Source organism: Globicephala melas, chromosome 10, assembly GCF_963455315.2.
Source record: "Globicephala melas chromosome 10, mGloMel1.2, whole genome shotgun sequence".
Classification (NCBI taxonomy): domain Eukaryota; kingdom Metazoa; phylum Chordata; class Mammalia; order Artiodactyla; family Delphinidae; genus Globicephala; species Globicephala melas.
Window position 1 is genome coordinate 9,303,771 of NC_083323.1, and position 23,761 is coordinate 9,327,531.

The 23,761-nt window shown below is 50.6% G+C and overlaps 1 protein-coding gene and 1 pseudogene across 2 annotated transcripts; one reads left to right on the forward strand and one right to left on the reverse strand.

The window, feature by feature from the left end:
- Window positions 1–180: 180 nt before the first annotated feature.
- On the reverse strand, window positions 181–12,404 carry LOC115852786 (DNA dC->dU-editing enzyme APOBEC-3B-like). 2 transcript variants are annotated; one of them, XM_030855926.3, is made up of 9 exons: window positions 12,218–12,404; window positions 10,742–10,898; window positions 8,565–8,835; window positions 8,225–8,339; window positions 7,753–7,848; window positions 2,678–2,834; window positions 1,702–1,969; window positions 1,303–1,418; window positions 181–603 (listed from the first exon to the last, which is right to left on the reverse strand). In XM_030855926.3, the coding sequence occupies exons 1-9, from the start codon at window positions 12,295–12,297 to the stop codon at window positions 514–516; spliced, it is 1,350 nt and encodes a 449-aa protein (XP_030711786.1). In that variant the 5' UTR covers window positions 12,298–12,404; the 3' UTR covers window positions 181–513. The 2 variants fall into 2 exon arrangements, with proteins under 2 accessions (XP_030711786.1, XP_030711788.1); XM_030855928.3 differs by lacking the exon at window positions 7,753–7,848 and having other exon boundaries at window positions 12,218–12,402.
- A 5,875-nt stretch (window positions 12,405–18,279) lies between these two features.
- Window positions 18,280–20,265, forward strand: LOC115852574 (activating signal cointegrator 1 complex subunit 2 pseudogene; annotated as a pseudogene).
- The last annotated feature ends 3,496 nt before the right edge of the window (window positions 20,266–23,761 follow it).

Sequence of the window (23,761 nt, forward strand, 5' to 3'; positions counted from 1 at the left end):
CTTCTCACTGAAGTGGCTTCTCTTATTGCAGGGCACAGACTCAAGGTGTGCGGGCTTCATTAGTTATGGCACGCAGGCTCAGTAGTTGTGGCTCACGGGCTCTAGAGCACAGGCTCAGTAGTGTGGCGCACGGGCTTAGTTGCTCCGCGGCATGTGGGACCTTCCCGGACCAGGGCTTGAACCACTGCGCCACCAGGGATGTCCCTATACTAGGAATTCTTAAGTAAATTTTTCCTTAGTGCTGTAGTATGAAAGTTCTTTATACTCATCTTTTTATGAAGGAAAAACCTGATTCTCCTTCCAGAAAGTAACCCAAGTTTTACAGACTTTCAAATTATCTTTATTTTTTCAATTATAAAAATATTTACCCACTTAGAAAAGAAAGGAAAAAAGAAGAATGAAAGAGGAAAGAAAGGTCTCTGGACTTGGGCGAGGGTCAGGGGTGACCGTGGGGCTTGCTCCTTGCTCCTAAGAGCCAGCAGTTTATGAAGCAGTGAGATGCCCCAGGACCTGTCATCTTGAGTCACTTCTTAACGACGAAGGGGATGGGGATCCAAGTCTCAAGTCTCTGAAGGAATCCTCTAAATTATTCCAATTCGAGGGCTATTGAGAGAGAAATGAGAAAGCTTCGGTTGGCAGGAAACTGAGGGAGGAAGGGGAACAGAGGCGAGGCTGAAAATGCCGGGACAAGAAAAGAACTGGATCAAGGCAGGCCAGGGATGCCTTAAGAGAAACAGAAAGCTAACAAGAGTCTATGAAGAGGGGCTTCCCTGATGGTGCAGAGGTTGAGAATCCTCCTGCCAATGCAGGGGACACGGGTGTGAGCCCTGGTCCGGGACGATCCCACATGCCATGGAGCAACTAAGCCCGTGCGCCACAACTACTGAGCCTGCGCTCTAGAGCCTGTGAGCCACAACTACTGAGCCCGCGCGCCGAGAGCCCGTGCTCCGCAACAAGAGAAGCCACCGCAATGAGAAGCCCGCGCACCGCAACAAAGAGTAGCCCCTGCTCGCCACAACTAGAGAAAGCCCGCGCGCAGCAACAAAGACCCAACGCAGCCAAAAATAAATAAGTAAAATAAAATGTATTTTAAAAAAAGTCTATGAAGAGAGAGAGAAGGAAGGAACTGGGAGCCCCTGGAAGAGGGGACCTAAAGGGGGTGTCATGAGAAAAGAGAAAGCAGTGGGGGGCAGTGGGGAGAGAGCAAGGAGAGGATTGACAGACAGAAGTGGGGCTGAAGCTGGGAAGGGGGTCGGCGGGGTGTGGAGAGGCCAGGGGCCTGCAGCGGGGAGAGCTTCTCACCGACAGGATCCTCTGGAGCCGACGGCTTATGCTCTCACTGTATTGCTCCAGCTTATCCCAGGACTCGAAGGGCATCCCCTGGTTATCCACAAATTCTTCCCAGCAGTCTTCAAACTCTGAGATGAGAGAGGGAAACTGAGTCAGGCCCCAAGGGCAGGGGAGCAGCAAGCTTGCACCAGCAGGGCCACCGTCCCTCCTTCCTTTCCCCTTCCTTCTCTTCCTCTCCCTGGAATTAGTCTGTCCCTGGAATTTCCCCTTCAGGTGGTATCACACCTTGGGTCTCAGCTGGGCCGCCATCCTTCCTGTCCAGCCTCCCCTCTCCCCCACTCCCACTCAGTGGCTTTCGCTCTTGGAACTGCAGATCCTCCCGTCCACCGACAGCTCTGTCTCTCTTCCTACCTGAGCGGGTCATGACAGCCACTGAGACCTGGGCTGCCTGTAGCTGCTGCAGCCCCCTCTGAAACACCTTGACCCAGTGGAAGTACAGGCGGGAGGCAAAGATCTGCAGGCTCAGGTTGTCCTGACCGTTGATGAAATCAACCAGTTCCCCGGCACAGGCAGCGCAGGGGCTCCACGTGACATAGCAGATGATTTTGTAGCGCTGGTTTGGGTCGAGATTCAGTGAGGTGATCTTGTCAATAAAGCGAATTTCTGCATGTCGCTGTTTCTGGAGAGGTTCTCAGAGAGACGGAAGGGTTGGTTAGAAGGCAGAGGCCAGAGGTCGCACACCGAGGGTGAAGCTCGGGACGAGGGCCTCTGTCCTGTGAACTTTCCAGTATGTGAACTGCCTATAGCACAAGGAAAGAACCTCCTTCTTTCCTTCAATTATTCATTCCTTCACTCACTCACTCATCCATTAATTCCACACTCCCCAAGCACCTGTAACTTCATTGGAATCAGATCAGGGTCCCAGTGCCCAGAAGAGACGGGTTGTAGAACAGACACCCCCAGGGCACAGTCCTGAATACTCTGTGACCTGGCTTTTGGACATGTCCAGGAGGTTGTCTGGAGACGTTTGAACCTGAGGGTACCAGGGAGGTCAGGGAGGGAGGGAGAGGGGACGGGACAGATAGGAAGATGGCAGAAAGGCAGAAGTGTGATGGAGATCTTGTAGGTGAGGTTAGGTGCTCAGTCCTTGGAAGAGCGCTCGGCTTCCCCGGAGTGGTGACTGAGCTGAGCTCTGGAGGGTGAGGAAACATCAACTTCTCAAAGAGGGGTTAGGAGGTACATTCTGCTGGCGGGAAGGGCTTGTGTGGTGGCCCGCGGATGGGAAAGAATGTGGAGAGCTGCAGGGAAGCGGGGTCACTCAGATTCTGCTTCCCTGCCTGGTGCGGTTGCCCCTGCTTGCCCTGTGCCCGGGGAACCCACGTGGCACCTTGTTTTGGAAGCAGCCTTTGTCAAGCGTGAAGCCATCGAGCTGCTTCAGCTGGTAGCACAGATAGGTCTTCCTCCGGCGGCAGGGCTGTGGGACCCGGGGCTGGTTGCCAAACTGTCGTCTGAATATATTTGGTTTTAGCAGATTCATTGTGTTTCTGTGCAACAGGAAGGAGAAAACCAAAGATGCAGAGGGTGTTTTCTGGTGTCACCCAAGGCTCTGTCACATTCTGAACCCAGTTCCTTGGGCTCACCTAGGCCCCTAAGGGGAGGTAAGGGAGGGTCTCTTCCCTCTCTGTTGGCCAGGAGTACTGGGAGGGAGAGGGAAGAGGGCGAGCTCTCCCCTCACACATCACCACCCCTCCAGCCCATGCTAGAGGCCACTGCAGGCAGGACTCCTGGGCTGAGTGGGGGTGCCCCCACCCCGAGAATTGGACACGGCATGTCCTTCCTCGTCTCTCACATCTCTGTCTTGAGCCCCAGACCCCTCTGTTAAGGTCCCACAAGCACCTCAACCCCGTACCTAACGTCAGGACCCTTCTCTTTGGGGAGTGGGGAGGGGGATGGAAGTTAAAGATCTTCCTTTAACACTGTGCTCTTGGCCGAGGTGTGTGTATCATGATTTTGACTGTACAAAGAGCACAGAGGCCTGTGAACAGGAAAAACTGTTGTCACCAAGGTAGTGTTGTGACAGAGCCTTTTGGCCGAAGGGCTCACCTAGCTTTTTCTCCCCCTAATTATGACTGTACTCCATAGAGTATTCCATTTTGTATCTTGCTTTCTTTTTCATTTAATGTTATACTGCAAAGTGGCCCAGCCCATGTGGGGATGCAGAACCACCAGGTTCTTTTCAATAAGTGCTGTTGGCTCTGCACGGACAGCAGTAGGTGGATGTAACCAGGGGCCTTCCTGCCGGGCCCCAGAGAGGCGCATGAAGGCTCCCCCTGGCCGGCGCCGCACTGCACGCGGACACCCATGCCCAAGCAGATGCCAGTCTGAACGAGCTTGGGAGCTTCACGGCCCCAGCCCATTGCCCTCCTGGACACTCCACCCAAGGTGATGTCACTTGGTTGACCACCGAGTCAGACTCAGATGACCTCAGAGCCTCAGAATTGGCATCTGGACACAGGAACCAAGCCAAGAGTGCCCTCACGGCCCAGACCACGGGACACAATACTTTGTTCCTGCAAGGCCAGAGGAGTCTCGCCATATTTCCAGCCAACTCACTGAAACACCACCAGTTCCACCAACGAAAAACCATTTCCGATATGTTATGCTAATTAACAAAGCCACAAACTTCATCAGTGGAAACCTATCTCTGACGTCCCTTGTGTTAATTAGTAAAACTTTAGATGGATTTGGGTAACGATTGCTGAAGAGACCATCTCTGGACTGTGGCCTTCGATTACTGGCCAATGACCTCGCCTGAAGTTCATACTCCCCATGAGGGCAACTGGCCGCCCTCAGGGTAAGGATTAGAAGGGAAACCCCATTCATAGCACACCTGAGACAACCACTGCCCCGTCTGCCCGGAGTCTTCCTGATTTTAGCCCTGAAGTTCCCATGTTCTGAGAAACTCCCCAGTCCTGGGGAAAGCCAGACACTCAAGGCTGAGACATTTCACATCTGAGACAAGAGGACTTATCTTCATAGCACAAATGTTGCACCTTGCCCTTGAATAGCTAAAACTGTAGGTACGATAGAAACAACTTGTAAGAAGTACTTAAAGACCAATTGAATTTTTTATACTTGGTAGTGTCTTCACGGGAAACGAGTTATCTTCTTGTCTTGGAGAGTTTTCCCTCCACAGAGGAGAAATGAGAATATTCTCTGCAAAATTGTACCTTTAACATAAAATTTACAAAAACGCTTTTATAGCTGACTCCAAACGTTGTTTCGCTCATCCTTGAACCTAAAGTCTAGGACTGAGGGTGCACGGAGAGCTTTAGGAAGACCCAGTGGCCATGCCTCTGGGATATGGCCAGGGACACAGAGAGACAGGCTGTGGCAGAGGTAGGGCTGGGAGGCCTGAGGCAAGAGAAGGAGCCAGAGAGGGAGAGAACCCAGGGCTGGGCGCGGAGCCCGAGGCAGCGAGGAGGACCAGCAGCCCCACCTGGCCCCTGCAGCCGGGCTCCAGCCTCCTCGGCAGACATGTCCCAGCTTGCCCTGGGCACTGGGATCTCTGGTCCCACCTGCCTGTCACAAGGCTGCGCTTGGCCTTGGGAAAGTCCCTTATCTGAGAGCGTTCCCCTACAGCTCTCGGAGCGGCAGGTGCCCTTCCTGTCTGGGTAAGCCGAGGTGGGAGGCCCAGGGTGGTTTTTGTCTCTCAGACCCATCCTCTTTCCTCCTCCTGGGCTCTGGACTTACCTGATCCCAGGAGTCCAGATGCAGTCTCCTGGCCTAGGAAGGCTTGTCCAAGCCCAGCCCTTTGTCATAGGCACTCTGCCTCGATTTCCTCTCCCAGGACCCTTTTTTTAGGACAGCCCCCTATGTGAGAGAGACCTCCCGGGCCGTCTCAGCCGAGGCTCCACCTCCTTCCTGCTTTGGCACCAGGGGTGGGAGGGCCCTGGGGTGGTTTGCTTCCTTAGGCTCCGACCCACCTTCTCCTGGGCCCTCTCTCTTGGCAGAGGTCGGTCTCTGATGCAGCCGGACCCCTCTGTGCAGCAGGACCCGAGGTTATTGCAAAGGGAAAGAGAAAGTAAAGATGCCAGAGAGAGGGGGATGGGACAGACCCTGGCGGAAGAGAGCAGGACAAAGGCCTGCCCCCACTGGGGGAGGGGTAGGCGGGAGCCCTCTCCATCCTACTCCTACTTGGCACTTAGCTTTTATTCAGTACCCTGACAAGACTCTGGGTAGGATGGAAAATGAGGGCTGGGGGTCAGTACTACAGATCTTCATCTCCAGCCCTGTGCTGAGCAGATCCTGTGCACCGTCTGCTACCCCCAGCTCCCCAGTAGCATCAAGTGGGGAGGAGCATTATCCTGACGTTTTAGATGTGGTCCCAGCACAGAGAGGTTAAGACACTCTCTTGAGGTCACACAGCAAATAAATGGCAGAACTGGAAAGCTGTCCAGGAAGCCTAGCCTGGTTCCCTCCCCTTGCTTCCCCATTGTTCCATGAAAAGGAGTGGGGGAGGGAGCACAAGAGAAGGGGTAAGCTATCTGCTTACTTTGTCACGTGGCCACCAAGACCTCCAGATGAGAAAACAGCTCTGGGGAAAGTTGAAACCTAGTGAGGAGGTCTTAGAGCAGTCATGGCCACCTCCAGTCCAAACTGCACACAAATGTGATTCCCAAATTAACTTTTCCCAGCTTGTCATCCCACTGCTCCCCGCTGCCCGCCCTGCACACACCACCTTCTGCCCCACAGGCCCTGGTACGGCCTCGGGGGTAACAAGAGCTTGGGCAGGAGGTTAGAGGATCCACAGGAATGGTGTCCCCTTCACCCCCATCTGTCCTAATGTCCAGGGCCACAGCCAACAAAAGATTCTAGAATGAGCTGGATCCTTCTGGGAAGAGTGACCAGATTTTTTTTTTTTTTTTTTTTGCCACAGCACGTGGCACGCAGAGCTTGCCCAACCGGGGATTGAACCTGTGCCCCCTGTACTGGAAGCATGGAGTCTTAACCACTGGACCACCAGGGAGATCCAAAGAGTGATCAGATTTGTACACTGAAGTGTTGGTCAGACTCAGAGAGCTAAGTCACCCCTGGCCTGAGAGGCAGGAAAGATGGACAAGAAGGTTGAAACCCTTTGCTGGCCTTTCCCTAATGACAGCAATCCTACAGCCCCAGCTTGGAGATTCCTGTGAGCTACCTGAGATGGACCAAAATGCAGGTGTGCCAGGAGAGGGACATTTTAAGCTGGCCACTGGGGCCCGTTTTAATGCCCGAGACAAGCAGGAGGTACGCCATCCCCAACCATGTCCCTCTGTGCCTCCCTCCTTGAAGGAAACACCGACAGGGAGAGCATCAAGGCAGAAGAGCCGAAGCAACCAGAGACACCCTGGATTCTGCCCAAGACCTCCAGGCAGCAGTGCAAACAGGAAGGGAGAATAAAGGGACAGGTGTCTGCTGCCACTGACAATTCCCACCCAGACGGCCAAGATCAGTGGGACCCCAGACCTTCTCCACGAGGACTTTAAGGACAGATTCCAAACCAACAGCTTCCCCCTTGCTGTTCCTTCCTCTGCATCTGCCTGCCCAGAATCCCACCTCACCAGGCTCTTACTCCCTTTTGGCCCTGCCACAATCCCGGCCACCCTTTCTGGAACCTCCACTGAGTTCCTCCCCGGTGCGTTCACGTGGCAGCTGGCTCTGTGGACAAAGGGCCAGACGCTCGCTTCCTGATCTACCTCGAGCAACTGAGCTGTGGCCTCTGACCTGACTCTTGGCAGTCCTTCCACTTTCTATTCCGCTTTTTGAAAAAGCTCCAATAATCTCAATCCTCACATCCCCAATGCTACTTTTTTTTTTCTAAAAACGTATTTAAATGTAAACATAACCATTCTTTTTTCTTCCTTTTGCTCATTCTCCGTCACCACCCCCAGAGCTTCGTCTCTGGCAGCAATCTGGGAATGGGATGAGGGATGAGCAGAGTGAGGACAGGGTGTGATGATGACAAAGTGAAGGTGGGGTGGCGGTGGGGTTCTAGGGACACCGAGGTCTGGAATGGAAGCAGAGGAGTCAGGGTCAAGGGGGCATAACCCAGAGAGAGACACACAGGACAAGGATCCTGCTCTCACTGCACCTGCTCAGCTCAAAAAAGCCTTTGGCCATCGTATGGGCTGAACCGTGTCCCTGAAAATCCATATGCTGAAATCCCAACCTCCAGTTTCTCAGAACGTGACTCTACTTGAGATAGGGCCTTTAAAGAGGTGATTGTGTTAAGAGGAAGCTCTTAGGGTGACCCTTAGTCCAATCTGACTGATGTCCTTATGAGAAGAGGAAATTGGGACACACAGAGGGACACCAGGGGCTCCCCAGGGGTCATGCACAGAAGAAAGACCATCTGAGGATAGAGCGAGAAGGCAGCTGTCTGCAGCCCAGGAGGAAGGGTGCAGGAGAAGCCCAGCCTACCGACTCCTTGATCTTGGACTTCTAGCCTCCATATCCGTGAGAAAGTAAACACCTGTTGTTAAGTCACCCAGTCTGTGGCGTTTCGTTGCGGATATCCTAGCAAATGAATGCCATCATTCCCATCAAGGAGCCTCGTCCTCTGATAAGTCAAGTCTGTCTTCAAGGATGTTTCTCAAATCTCATTTTCACACTTATACATATTCATGCCCGTTTATGTTCAGTTTAATAACAAGGTTTGGTCAATGTGTGAGATGGGAGGAGGTGGGGCTCCCTCGCTGGGGGAGAGGGAGATCTCACGGGGGCGTAGGGGGAGACGCTGGGGGAAGAAAGGAGAGAGGAGCTGCGGGAGGGCAGGGGCAGCCCAAGGGCAGTGGCCCTCTGGGGCCAGGGAGGAGAGGAGGCTGAGAAGGGAGGTGGAAGGTACTCGGAGATAAGGAGGAGGTGGGGGGAGGAAGGCTAAGGAAGCCCTCACCCGAGAATTTCATGAAGCTTTGCCACCAGGAACTGATAATTTTTACGCAGTTTCTTCCAAGGCTTGAAGGGCATTCCCTGATTGTACACAAAGTTTTTCCAACAGTATTTAAAGTCTGAGATAAAGAGGAGAGAAAGCCATCAGGTCCGGGCCCTGGGAGGCCTTTCTCGGCTGACCATCCTGTGCCCTGCCCCCTCCTGCCCCCGCCCTGCCGTGTGCCCTCAGTCCTGCCTCGTTTCCCAGGTTCTCCGCCCGCTCACCCTCCCGGGCGGGTCTTCTAGGTCCGCCCCCATCCCTCCCACCGCCCCGCCCTCCAGCCCCCAGCCCCCTCTGCTCTCACCTCGGAAAGACATGATGCGCACCCAGGCCCTCTGGTCGTGCAGTATGCGCAGCCCGTGCTGGTAATCTGGATCCCAGAAGTAGTAGAGGCGGGCGGCGAAGATGCTCAGCCTCACGTTCCTGTTCTCCTTCAGGAACGCAACCACCTGCTCTGCACATGACAAGCAGGGGCTCCAGGATAAGAACCAGGTGATGTGGTACTGCTCGTGAGAGGACAGCTTCTTAGCGCGAAACCAAGAGAGGAAGCAGAGTTCCACATGGCAGGCATAGACCTGGGAGAGATGGAGGCGGAAAGGGGGCGTTTTTGGCCGCCAGAGCAGGCAGTGAGGCTGGGCTAGGGAGCTGGGGAGGAGGGGTAAGGGGGGTGGGCATCCCAGGGGCAGGTTGTTCATGAGTTATCCCTTCTTTCCATCTCTCCCCTCCCTTCTTTTCTTCTTTAGTCATCGACTTCCCTCATTCATCGACTCACCCATTCATTCTAACATCCATCTTCCCATTCATTCATTCTACAAGTAACCTGAGTGCCTGCTTTGGTCCAGGCCCTGTGGGGTCCAGGCTTGGTCCCTAGGTGCTGTCTGCTGGGAGGCCCACAGAGCTGCCCTGTCCGTCGGCAGAAACACCAGCCACACATGTCTACAGAGCACTTGAGGTGCGGCTCGTCTGAAGGGAGGTGTGTGGCAAGTGTAAAAATACACAGTTCATTTCAGTGACTTCGTATGAAGAGAAAAGAATGTAAACTGTCTCATGAAGAAGTTTTATATTAGTTATATATTAGAAAATACATCTAATTGAAATAATAGATTAGGTATACAGTCAGTCCTCTGTATACGAGAGTTGCTCATCTGCAGATTCAACCTATTGAAATTATTCAGGAAAAAAAAAAATTCCAGAAAGTTCCAAAACGCAAAACTTGAATTTGCCAGGCTGGCAACTACTTACATAACATCCACATTGTATTTACAACTATTTCCATAGCATTTACATTGTATCAGGTATTATAAGTAAACTAGAGATGATCTAAAGTCTATGGGAGGATGTGGGTAGGTTCTATACAAATGCTATGCCATCTTGCATGAGGGATTTAGCATCTTCAGATTTTGGTGTTCGTGGGGGTCCTGGAACCAACCTCCCCATCCCCATATCTAGGGATGACTGTGCTGTCTAACACAGTGTCAATATTAATTTCATCAGTTTCTCTTAACTTTTTGAACACTGGGTAGTAGAAAGAGTGAGATGACACCTGTGACTCAGATTAGGTTTTGATGGGATAATACCGCTACAGTGCACACCCCCTCCCCGCCCCTTCCGCACACAGGTTCTGAAAAGGCTGCCCTCTGGGTGGAGGAGGGCAGGCGGGTGGGGGGACATTTCGCCAAGCCCGATGACAAACTCAGAGACCCACCACCAGCAGACTCGCTAAACAAGGCTTTGTGGGATTAAGTCAACCGCCATCGCGTCTCCGGTTCCAGGACTTAAGAAAATGTGTGGGAAGATGCATCCGCCACTGAGAACCCCCAAAAGGCGTTGGACTTATTACCATTTTTTCCACATCCTCTACTGGCGTATGTGAGCCTGTGTAACACCTCTGACGTGAGGGACACCATTTGGGGGCTAAAATTTCATCCCATTTTTGAAACAGGCACCAGATTTGAACTATTACACTGGGCAAGGGCATAGGACAGAGCCTGTCACTGCTATATCCGCATTCTTTTTTATTGGGTGGGTGGGGGCTGGGTGCGGGCGAAATGCGGGATCTTAGTTCCCAGCGCCCCCTGCATTGGGAGCACCCAGTCTTAACCACTGGACCGCCAGGGAAGTCCCCATATCCGCATTCTTGATTAAAAACTGGACACACGCAAAAGGGATTTTCCTAGTATCTGACATAATATACTCTGAAAACCAATGAATTGCAATTGTAATTATATCTCCCAATCATAATATTGGGAAAACAACTTGTGCAAGCATCCTAAACCTTCCGCAATTTGCCAATGCCCGCCCCCGCCTCCGTCCCGGCTTTTTTCCCTGTGGCGGGACACAGCGCAGGCTGCACCTGAATCTGTGCTCCCCGCATTGCAATTCTAAGGCACCAGGTAAATGCTTTTGTGTCTCTCGGCTGCGCCTCTTTTCTGGGTCAACACTTAGCTCCCGCCTGCGATGAGAGTGTCCTGGGGCTCATACCCAGTTTTGAAAGACCCCCCAGTCGGAGAAGTCAGGTGAGCAGTGCTTCAGTCTTTCCACCTGGTAGCAGAGGTAGGTGCAGTTCCGCTCACTGGCAAATCTCAGGTTGCGAAAGTGGAAGGAGAAGGTTTGGCGATCTAACCGCTCCACTGGGTGTCTGGGGCAAAAGAGAGAAAAGGGAAAATGCAGAGAGCGGCCCCTGGAGTTACTCCTGGTTGGTCTCTCCAGAGCGTAGCCCCCTGGACGCCCCAGGCGCTGGGCCTCCCAGCAACCCGCCTGGGCCTTGAGAATTTCCTGCGCCTTTCCAGGCAGGAAGGCTGGGGGAGAGGGAGAGGAGAGGGTGCTGGGACAGCAGGGATGGGTGATGTTCTCCCACAGGGGCCCTGGCTCTGCTACTTCCAATAGCACATCCCGCCACCTCCACTCCGGTTTTCCTGCCCACCCATCCCCCAAATCATTAGAAAAATAAAAAAGAGTAACGAAAACCTCTCCACTCCAAAATCAGAGGCTTTAACATTTCAGTTCAATTCCTTCCTGACTTTTCACTTGCGTATGTTTGTTTTGTGTTTTAATGTCGGATTAACACCTAAAGTCACAGGCTTGGGCTATGGTTACAAGTGCTTTCTGTATCTGAACTCAAATGCTGCGGCAGCCATGCCCATTTTACAGAGGAGGAAGCGGGGATGCAGAGGGGGACGAGTAGCCTGCCTAAGTCACAGAGCTGTAAGTGATAGAGCTGGGTCCCCTGACCAGGCCAGGCCATTTCCAGCTCTTCCATTATGTGACCTTGCGGCTGTGTGAAGTCTTGGATGTGGCTTTCTTTCCTACTTAATTTTAAAATAGGAGCGTTTCTCCTGATCTTTCCTCCAGTTCCATTAGAGCTGTTAGCGGTACAGTTATAAACGTGAAGCGTGGTCACCTAGGGCGTGGACAGGTTTGTGAACAGTGTGCATTTATTTTCCTGCTCAGAGTTGAGATATCCTTGGAAGAGATGATTTATCTTCTTGCCTCAGAGAACTCTTCTCACACTGTGTTTACGATGGTGTAAATACTATAGAAAACTGATCAGAGTGCTTTAAAAAAAGTCACCAGCTGCGTCAATCATCCTTTCGCCAAATTCTAAGCGTTAACAGAGCACAGATACTTCCGACCAATAGAGGGTGCAGCCCCGCACAGGCAGGGAGGGGATGGCCTAGCCCGACAGACTTTCAGACTGAGAGCTGGGCCACGAGGACCCTCAGAGCTGGGTGGAGGTTTGGGAGGGGCCAGCTCAGAAACAATAGTGGGGGCACCCCCAGAACAGGGCAAAGACCCCAGATGGGAGTGGGCCCTGCAGAGAAGGAGCCCAGAGAGGGAAAGGAACAAGGCCGGGACTGCAGGGACTGCGGGGGGGGAAAAGCAGGCCAAGGACAGAGGCGCAGCCCTAGCGAGGGCTGGAGATGGGGTCCAGCGGGACAGAGCAGGCAGCAGCGGTACCTGATCCGGGGCCTCTGGCTGCAGCCTCCTTTGCTGGCTAGTCCCATCCCTGCCCTTTGTCTCGGGTGCTGGGGCTCCATTTCCTCTCCCGGGGCTCTTGTGTAGAAAACCCCCTTATCTGTGAGCGACCTCCCAGGCCGTCTCAGCCGAGGCTCCACCTCCTTCCTGCTTTGGCACCAGGGGTGGGAGGGCCCTGGGGTGGTTTGCTTCCTTAGGCTCCGACCCACCTTCTCCTGGGCCCTCCCTCTTGGCAGAGGTCGGTCTCTGATGCAGCCGGACCCCTCTGTGCAGCAGGACCCGAGGTTATTGCAAAGGGAAAGAGAAAGTAAAGATGCCAGAGAGAGGGGGATGGGACAGACCCTGGCAGAAGACAGCAGGACAAAGGCTTGCTCCCATTGGGGGAGGGGCGGGCTGGAGCCCTCTCCACCCCACCCCTGCACCCAGCCCAAATCTGCACCTGGCTCTACACTCGCCTGTTGAATGAATGGAGACAATGAGGAAGTATGGACCTTGGATCAGGACTCCTTATTTTCTCCTGGCACAGCCAGAAGTGAGGGGACAGATGTGCTTTGAATTCCTACTTCTGTGCTCGGTCCTCGGCAAGAGTCCCTTCAGCCTTCGCGTGGCAGAGAGAGGGCATGCTTGCACGAAGGCTCTCTTTATAAGGACACTAATCCCCTCATGGGGGTCCCATCCTCATGACCTCATCTAAACCCCATCACCCAAAGGCGCCACCTCCAAATTCCATCACACTGGGGGTTAGGGCTGCAACAGAGTAGAACAAACCTGACTTCGTATTGAATCTATTCCTTTACCTCTAACCCTTGTGCTCTGTTGCCTGTGCTTAGTCATGCTGGCTCTGCACCTTTATACAAGAATGTTGCCTAGAATCTCCCATGGATTCAGGCTCTGGGTCCCACTCTTTAGAGCAGGAGTGGCAAATTATGGCCCCAGGCTAACCACCTGATTTTTTGTAAATAAAATTTTATTGGGACTCAAGAAAGAAAGGGGAAGTCAGGGAGTTCCCTGATGATCTAATGATTAGGGTTCGGCACTTCCATTGCTGTGGCCCGGGTTCAATACCTGGTCAGGGAACTGAGATTCCCACAAGCCTTGTGGTATGGCCAAAAAAAAAGGGGAAGCAGAATCAATCAATAAATGTTACTTCAAACACACACACACACACACACACGCACACACACACCACACACACACACAAGAATGTTGCCTAGAGCCTGGAATATAGCTGATAGCCCATTCTCTAGCCTCTGACCTTTAAAGACACACTTTTCCATTCATATAGAGATAAAAAGTTGCAGAACAGGGGCTTCCCTGGTGGTGCAATGGTTGAGAGTCCACCTGCCGATGTAGGGGACACGAGTTCGTGCCCCGGTCCGGGAGGATCCCACATGCCACGGAGCGGCTGGGCCCGTGAGCCATGGCTGCTGAGCCTGCACGTCCGCAACGGGAGAGGCCACAACAGTGAGAGGGAAAAAAAAAAAAAAGTTGCAGGACAGAAAATAACAATTATCTTGTTGGAGGTTTATGGGAACATTGTGACCAGACCTACCTGGACAGCTGCAAGAACAAAAGATTCCTGCAACGACCAGCCACACCCCCTCCCCTTTTATTTATTTATTTAACTTATGCTCAGTATTTAATGGTAATTTAAATGTAAGTGCAATAAAAAGTGAAAGCCTGAAAAAAAAAGAATTCCATTGTGTATATTTACATAATAATGTATGTTATCAATCACTTCAGGAGCAGATTTAAGTTGTAATCACTCACATCCTTGAGCTAGATCCTAATCCTATATCTTTACATCCTAAGTCTTTGAGCACCTACTTCATTGTTTCTCTTTTGTTCTCAATGTCCTGTCTAGGGAATACTTTTTTTTTTTTTTTTTTTTTTTGCAGTACGCGGGCCTCTCACTGTTGTGGCCTCTTCCGTTGCGGAGCACAGGCTCCAGATGCTCAGGCTCAGCGGCCATGGCTCACGGGCCCAGCCGCGCCGTGGCATGTGGGATCCTCCCAGACCGGGGCTCAAACCCGTGTCCCCTGCATCGGCAGGCAAACTCTCAACCACTGCACCACCAGGGAAGCCCTAGGGAATCCTTTGAAACCCATACCCTTAACCACAGTATTAAGATCCTCCAATAAGCAGGGATTAGATGTGTAAGAGAATTTGGAGGGAAACACCTCTAAGGGAACAATGGGGAGGGAGCCAGAGCAAAGGGGAGAGCTGGTGATGGTAAAGGAGCGGGGAAGCAAGGAAGTTTCAATAGAAAGCATGTTGGAGTGCAATGCAGTTAAGAGCATTTTCTCTAGGTCAGTGGGGAAACCTCAAGCCAAAGTTACCTGTCAGAGGAGTTTCGTGTCTCACAGCAACAGGCCTGCCATACCCCCCATCTCCTCAGTCAGTGGCCGGGAGCAGCCTGGAGGAAATGTGGTGGATTCATAACGCAGCAGTCCGAGCTGTCAGGATTATGCTTGGAGATCTGAGATGCACGTTCTCATGGCTGCCACAAACACCATCTGTGCTGTACAAAAACTTGGTACTATTCATTCATTGGTTCATGACACATCGAGGGCACAAATAGAGTACCATGTGGTGCTTACATCCTAGTAATTGGCCTCAGTTTGAGTGGATCATCACAAATAATTTTTTAGAAATTAGAAACAGAAATAGATTTCCAGACTCTTGAGGAAGATCTTCAAGGTATGGCTTCATTATCTTGTTTGAAATTATTTTTCAGGTTCTAAGGTAAATTCAAAGCTAAATACTAAATGGGGTTTGAGTTCTTCCTCACTGCGTAGACCCAGTCCTGTATTCATATCACTTGATGCAGATAATCTGGGGGAGTTTTACATAATAAATGAAAGTCTAGAACCTGAAACAGTAACTGTCATTTCTAAAAAATGTTTGAGAGCGAGAACACCCCCTCCCCTTTTAGTATTAAAGAAGCCTGAATTCTAACTTGGGTAAGATGGTTCTTCGGGACACTAGTCTACCATCTTCTCGGTCTGCTGGCTTTCCAAATAAAGTCACTATTCTTTGCCCCAACACCTCATCTCTCAATTTATTGGCATGTCCTGTGGCGAGCAGTACAAGTTTGGACTCGGTAACAGGGCTTCAACATACAAATTTGCACACAAATGTTCATTGTGCACAGGTGGCACAGACCTTTAGCCCATAGCAGGCCGTGCCCAACAGGATTCCTTTGGTTGCCTCCTGGACAATGATGATTTATCACTGCTCTCAGTAGCGCAGGTGCTGCCTCACACCCAGAGCTGACACTCTGGTGCATATGCCTTTCCAGAAGTCGTGTTCACTGCTACCTCACGGGAGGCCCGGAATGTGGGTAATTTTAGCTGGGCTGTTGCTGCCCTTAGCAGGATCTAGATCTCCTAGTGGAAATAAAATGACATACTTGGCACTCACTGCCAAGTGGCTTTCTAAAGCTCTTGTGCGAACAGACACCTCCAGGAGAAATAAAAAGTGTTACCATTTCCCATATCTTCACCAATACTGGTATTATGAGACCTCTCAGTTCCCAACCTTCTGGCATGTGAAAAGCTATCTCATTGAGGTTTTATTTTATACTTTCCTGATTTCTAGTGAGGCCAAGTGTCTTTTCTTTCTTTTTTTAAAAATATATTTATTTACTTATTTGGCTGCACTGGGTCTTAGTTGCGGCACATGGGATCTTCGCTGCCGCGTGCAGGATCTTTGCTGTGGCATGCGGGATCTTTTAGTTGCAGCAGGCGGGCTCTTAGTTGTGGCATGCACGTGGGATCTAGTTCCCTGACCAGGGATCAAACCTGGGCCCCCTGCATGGGGAGCTCGGAGTCTTAACCACTGGACCACCAGGGAAGTCCCCCAAGCGTCTTTTCATATTTTTCTGTCCCTTCCATTTTCTTCTTTTATAGAATTGTTGGCTCCATCCTTTGTATATTTTTCTAGTAGGAAGTTTTCTTTCCTTATTGCTTTATAAGAATTTTTTGATATTCTGCGTAGTAATCCTTTGTCAGTTATATACATCTCAAATACTCTCTTCCAATCTGTGATAAGGCTCTTAGTTTAGGAAGTCTTTCCATGTGTAGCTCTTTTAATTTTTAATGTTTTCAAATGTAAACATTTTTCCATGTACATTTTTGATATAACATACACAATTAATTTTTAATTTTGTATATGGAAAGTCAATATAAGAACAACTTAATGAATATCTATCCATGTCCTCCTGTCCTATGTGTAATGATGCAAACTTATTTAATGTGTGTGTGTGTGTTTAGGCTGTCTCTGAATTCTCTCATCTGCTCCATTGTCTAAGCCTGTGCGACTACCATATTGTTCTCCTTATGTCTTTCTAGTACTCTTAATATCTGCTATGGAGATCCATCTTGCCTTCTTACTCTTTGAAATTGTATTGACCCCTTATAGATCCATATGAATTTATGGACAAAACTTTTCATGTTCCATGAAAAATCCCAGTATCAATGGGGAAGGATAGACATATTTGTGGCATTGAATCTTTCCATCCATTAACACGGTATGTACCTCAATTTATACAGGTCTTCTTTGATGTTTTCCATAAGTCTTATACTTTTTCATAAAGATCTTACACATTTTGTCAGGTTTATTTCTAGTAAACTTTTTTGGCGATATTGTAGACTTCATCTACCTTTATACTTTTGTTTGTTGCCAGTATCTGGGAACACGATTAATTTTTCTAAATTGAACTTGGATCTAACCCAACCTTGCTAAGAACTTGCTTACTATTTCTAGTAGTTTCTGTTCTTTTCCAATCCCTGAAGCTCTTATTTCTAATTGTGGTCCTGGGACACTGGCTTGGACCACTGTACGGCACTGAGCAGCCGCAGTCATAAGGGGCATGCTGTGTCCTTCCAGTTTAAAGAAAATTCTTTTTTTTTTTTGGCTGCTGCCATGCGGCATGTGGGCTCCTTATTTCTCTGACCAGGGATCAAACCCACGCGCCCTGCAGTGGAAGCGCGGAGTCTTAATCACTGGACCACCAGGGAAGTCCCAAGAAAATTCTTCTAAGACAGGGAAATAAAAATTACAAGTCCTGGGCTTCCCTGGTGGCGCAGTGGTTGAGAATCCGCCTGCCGACGCAGGGGACACGGGTTCGTGCCCCGGTCCGGGAGGGTCCCGCATGCCGCGGAGCGGCTGGGCCCGTGAGCCATGGCCACTGAGCCTGCGCGTCCGGAGCCTGTGCTCCGCAATGGGAGAGGCCACAGCAGTGAGAGGCCCGCGTACCGCAAAAAAAATAAATAAATAAATAGAAAATTACAAGTCCTGTATTCTTTAAGGCTTCCTTGGCTTGAATATTTGTTTGCTAACTGTTTAATTATGATTTTTTGCATCTATGTTTATAAATAAATATGGCTATAATTTTTCTTTCTCATGTTCTTTGTATTCAGTTTTAAAATCAAGATTATTGTGGACCCCGGAAGTACCGGCGCTGTGGGAGCTGTCACCGTGGACCATGGCGGCGTCGGCGGCAGTACAGCACCGGCAGTGGAGCCGCCGGGGAGGGTCAATGCAGCACAGTGCCAGCCCTGCCCCTGGATCAACTCCAGATCACCCACAAGGACCTGAAGACAGGCAAGCTGAGGACTTCACCAGCGCTGACCTGGAAGTGGGTGGACTGTGGTTGACAACAGCTGAGACGCAGCCCGGCCGTCTTCCTGTTATCACAACCACCACCACCACCACCACCACCACCCCGCGGAGAAAGCAGCCCTTATGTAGTCAGAGGAGAAAACTGAGCTCATCTTCTCTTCTTGGTGAACAAACACCCTGAGCAGAAGGCAGACCGGTATCTTGCGTTATACAAACCGCCCCCTAAAGACAACATTCCCACCCTAGTGGAGGAGTACTTGGAACGCACCACCTTCGTAGCCAATGACCTCGACTGGCTCCTGGCCCTGCCTCACAATAAATTCTGGTGCCAGGTTGTCTTCGACGAGACCCTGCAGAAGTGCCTGGACTCCTACCTGCACTGTGTCCCCCGAAAGTTCGACCAGCGGGTGGCCTCAGCCCCTGAGGTCGTTGACATGGAGAAGCACCTCCGCCGAAGTGTTTTTCTCGCCTTCCTTCGCGTGTCCACTCGCAAGGAATCCAAAGATCACTTCATTTCCCCCTCTGCTTTTGGATAAATCCTCTACAACAACTTCCAGTTTGACATCCCAAAGATCCTGGACCTCTGCGTGCTCTTTGGAAAAGGCAACTCCCCGCTGCTGCAGAAGATGATAGGAAACATCTTTATCCAACAGCCAAGTTACTATAATGACCTGGATGAAAGCATGCCCACCATCCTTCAGGTCTCCAGCAATATCCTCCAGCACTGTGGTTTGCAAGGGGACGGGGCCTGCACCACACCCCAGAAGCTTGAGGAGAGGGGCTGGCTGACCCCCAGCGACGTGCCTCTCCTGGAATTAAAGGACATCGTTCTCTACCTTTGTGATACCTGCACCACACTCTGGGCCTTTCCGGATATCTTCCCTTTGGCTTGCCCAACCTTCCAGAAACACGACTTCTGTTACAGGCTAGCTTCCTTTTATGAAATAGCAATTCCTGAACTGGAGTCTGCAATCAAGAAGAGGAGGCTTGACGATAGCGAGCTGCTAGGTGACCTGTGGCAGAGGCTCTCTCATTCCAGGAAGAAGCTACTGGAGATTTTTCACATCCTCCTGAAGCAGATCTGCCTTCTCCCAGTCCTAGAAAGCAGCTGTGACAACGTTCAGGGCTTCACTGAAGAGTTCCTTCAGATCTTCAGCTCCTTGCTGCAGGAGAAGAGGTTTCTCTGAGACTCTGATGCACTCTTCCCTGTGGCCGATGACGTCAGCCTGTTGCAGCAGTCCTCAGCCTTGGATGAGTCTCGGACCGCCTACAACCTCCAGGCAGTCGAGAGTGCATGGGAAGGGGTGGACCGAAGGAAAGCCACCGATGCCAAAGACCCACCGGTGGCTGAGAATCCTAACGGGGTCGTGGAGGCGGCAGAGGCGGTCAGCAGACCGTCATCGCTTCCCCACGACTCGGAGGAAGAGGAGTGCCTGGGGGCAGCGGCTGCTCCAGGCCCCGCCGCGTGCGGCGTGGAGCTGGACTCACTCATCTCCCAGGTGAAGGACCTGCTGCCAGACCTCGGCGAGGGCTTCATCGTGGCCTGCCTGGAGCACTACAGCTATGACGCGGCGCAGGTGATCAACAACATCCTGGAGGGGCGGCTGGCCCCTGCCCTCGGCCAGCTGGACCACGGCCTAGACAGACAGGTGAAGCCAGACCCGGCGCCCCTGCTGACGTCTCGTCACAACATCTCCCAGAATGTTGAGTTGGACGTGTTCAGCAGGGACTAAGTGGACCTGAGCCGGGTACACAAGGGCAGGAGGAAGGCAGCGACAGGCCCTTCACCATCCCTCAGGTGCGGAGAACCAAAGTGCACCATCCCTCAGGTGCTGAGAACCAAAGAGGAGGACGAGGACCCCAAGCCCGACCATCTTGTGCAGGACCCTGCAGTGCTGCGGGAAAAAGCAGAAGCCAGGTGCATGGCCTTCCTGTTCAGGAAGGGGTACCGGCATGATAGCTCAGCGGCAGTGGCTGGCAGCCCCCGGGGCCACGGGCAGAGCTGGGAGATAACACAGGAGCGCAGGAGGAAAGAAGCCAGCAAGCCACACGAGCCAACCACAACCGGAGAGCCATGGCTGACCGCAAAAGCTAAGGCAGGATTCCAACCTGAGGCCGCTGCGCCAGGGCCAGCCGGACCTGCCAGGCTGAGGTACCATAGCCTGGGGCTTCCTTGCCAGTTGGCCCCCTGCCAGGCCACAAGTTCAAGTCCACCCCTCGACAGCCTCAACTTCGCAGCCCCTGAGAAGGCCGCCTCATCATCTGCCAGCCGGCCGTGAGCGCCTTCCTGCAGAACACACAGTGCCTTTATCCACAGCGGAGGAACCGTGCGGCCAGCGCGCAGGTGCAAGGGACGGGGTTGGAGCCCCAAGGCCAGTCCCCAAACCTCGTGCAGCCGGACAGCACATCCCTTTCTCCCTGGACGGCAGGAAACCTGTGTATTCAAAAACAAAAACAAAAAACACACAAAAGCCCTGCAAATAAAGTTTTTGACCCTTTCAAAAAAAAAAATCAAGATTATTGTAAATGCCCAAAATCAATTGGAGGAGGTTTACGTTTTTCCTATTTCTTGAGAAACTTTAGTTCTGATCCTTATAGGGTTGATTGAACTCAGCATAAAACCTCCTGGGCTGGTAACATGATATGGTTGTTTATGTGGACATTTTAACTAATAATTGCATTTCTTTAATGGTTTAGGGTTAACGCATATGTTCTATTTCTTTTTTTTTTTAATAAATCTATCCATCTATCTATCTATCTATTTATTTATTTATTTTGGCTGCGTTGGGTCTTTGTTGCTGCGTGCAGACTTTCCCTAGTTGTGGTGAGCGGCCGCTACTCTTCGTTGTGGTGCGCGGGCTTCTCACTGCCGTGGCTTCTCTTGTTGGGGAGCACGGGCTCTAGGTGCGCGGGCTTCAGTAGCTGTGGTGCACAGACTTAGTTGCTCTGCGGCATGTGGGATCTTCCCGGACCAGGGCTCGAACCCATGTCCCCTGCATTGGCAGACTGGGATTCTTAACCACTGAGCCACCAGGGAAGTCCCTGTTCTATTTCTTTTGGTATCATTGCTATTTTTTTTCTAGAAAGTTGTTCTTTCTGCCTAATTTTTCAGATTTATTGGCATAAGTGTGTTCACAGTATTCTCTTCTGACTTTTTACACCTCTATAAAGGTATGGAGACTTTTTACAGTGTCTATAGTTATGATCCCATTTTATTCATAATGTATTTTTGCTTTCTCTTTTTTTGCAGAGCTCTTTCAGCTTCATCTGCTTCAAAGTACTAGGTTTCGACGTTAATCCTTTTGCTATTCCCTTTTCTTGACCTGACCACTTAAGCTTCAAATATCCATTTTTTTCTTTTCTAATACATGCATACGACACAAATTTTCTCTTAAGTACTGTTTTAGCTATATTCCACAAATTTGCTTTCTATTGTTTTAAATAATCAATAAGTTCTAAATACGCCCAGTTTCCACTACAATTTTGTCTTTAGCACATGAATTATCTATCGATGTGGTGGTCTAGGTGAAAGCAGGGATCGGACTCAAATCCTGATGACTTAGCTTGAACCCACTGGAAATCAATATCCAACTGTCCGTGGATACGAGGATCAATCAGGGCTCAGCCTTCATCATATCCCCAAGAAACAGATACATCTCACACAAAGCAGAAAGAACATTAAAATTTTACTAATATTCTTGGAAAGATGAAGGAGGAGAGTAACACTTCAGGGATGCATTAGTCAGGGTTCAACCACGAGTCGAGCATCTACGATATATACATTTCATATAAGGACTTCTCTTTTTCCAGCTTTATTGCGGTATAATTCACAAATACAATTGTATTTATTTATAATATACAACATGATGACTTGATATACATTGTAAAATGATGACTACAATCAAGTTAACACATCTGTCCCCTCACAGAGTCAACTTTTGAATGGTAAGAACTCTTAAGATCTACTCTTAGCAAATTTCAAGTCTCCAATACAGTATTTTTTTTTTTTTTTTTTTTTTTTTTTTGTGGTACGCGGGCCTCTCACTGCTGTGGCCTCTCCCGTTGCGGAGCACAGGCTCCGGACGCGCAGGCTCAGCGGCCATGGCTCACGGGCCCAGCCACTCCGCGGCATGTGGGATCTTCCCGGACCCGGGCACGAACCCGTGTCCCCTGCATCGGCAGGCGGACTCTCAACCACTGCGCCACCAGGGAAGCCCCCTTTTTAAAAAAATTTTATTTAATTAATCAATTTATTTATTTTTGGCTGTGTTGGGTCTTCATTGCTGAGCGTGGGCTTTCTCTAGTTGTGGCGAGCAGGGGCTACTCTTTGTTGTGGTGCATGGGCTTCTCACTGCGGTGGCTTCTCTTGTTGCGGAGCACGGGCTTTAGGTACATGGGCTTCAGTAGTTGTGGCACGTGGGCTCATTAGTTGTGGCTCACGGGCTCTAGAGCACAGGCTCAGTGGTTGTGGCACACGGGCTTAGTTGCTCCGCGGCATGTGGGATCTTCCTGGACCAGGGCTTGAACCCATGTCCCCTGCATTGGCAGGTGGATTCTTAACCACTGTGCCACCAGGGAAGTCCTGTTGATGAACACTTCGGTTGTTTCCATATCTTGGCCATTGTGAATAACGGTGCACTGAACATGGGACGTATCACAAAGCGATCTCTTTCTCTGACATACTGATTTCATTTCCTTCTGATATATACCCAGAGGTAGGATTACTGGATCACACGGTGCATATAAGGGTTTCTTACAGGACTCTGACTTTCTGCAGTTGTGGGGGCTAGTTAAGCAGTCTCCGTCAAGTGTTGTCTTATGTCTGATGCTGATGTCTGCAAGAAAGTATTTGGGAAGGAAGATGGATGTAAAGTGTGGGAGAGTAAGAATAAGCTGGAACCCTCAGGACAAGCTGTGGAGCACACGAGGGTAGACAGAAACCCATACAATCATTCTTGCCTCTGACTTTAGTGGTCTGGGTGTCCTGCTGAGGCCCTTCCTCTGGGAGCTAAAGATGCAGTATGCTGCTGGAGGGGGATGTGGGGAAACTCCTGGAAGCTGCAGGCCCAGCTGCTGCTTCACACCAGGGTAGTGAGTTGGGACAGCACACCAACAACACTTGAGCACCTAGAAAAGGTGCCGGTGGCCTGGTCCAAAACTACTGGGAAGGGAACTCTGGAAAACGTCGTTCGGCCTGGCCAAGCTCACACATTACAAAGCTACCACAAGGGGGCGGGATCCTGAGAATGTGGTTGGGATGGCATGGAATCTATAGGATTGACATTTTAACGTTAGTGAGCCCTCAGATCCACGAACATGGTACATCTCTCTATGTATTTAGGTCTTCTTTACCTTCTCTTAGTGGTGTTTTCTGTGTATGGGTCTTACACACCTTTTCCGAGATGATGTTTAATGCTCTGTTTTCAGAGACAGATTTCTAGTAATAGATCAGCAAACACTTCTATACTGCTTATTATGGGTCAGGCACTCTTCATAATACACGTAGATATAAATATAAACAAGCTCACCTGAGCCTCACAACCACCTATGAGGAAGTTCTACTACTGTCTCCATCTTACACTATAGGACTGAAGCACAGAGGGGCTAAGTAACTTGCCAGGTGTCATAATCCAGCAGGTGGTGGCGAGAGGATTGGAACCCAGGCAGCTGGCTCCAGAGCCCCTACTCCCACCATTACGCTATGCTACTTGGCAGTAGCTGGCAAGGTTCACACAAGAGTCCAACAGCACAGAAAACAAGACTGATGCTCTGAATGGAAGATTCGATCTTATGTTCAGACTTGTGGAACTAGTTCTTTGAACCAGTTCTATGACACAGCAAGGTCTCTCTCTCACAACTGCTGTGGGGGGGAGGGGTGTTTTCACCTCTGTCTTATATTAT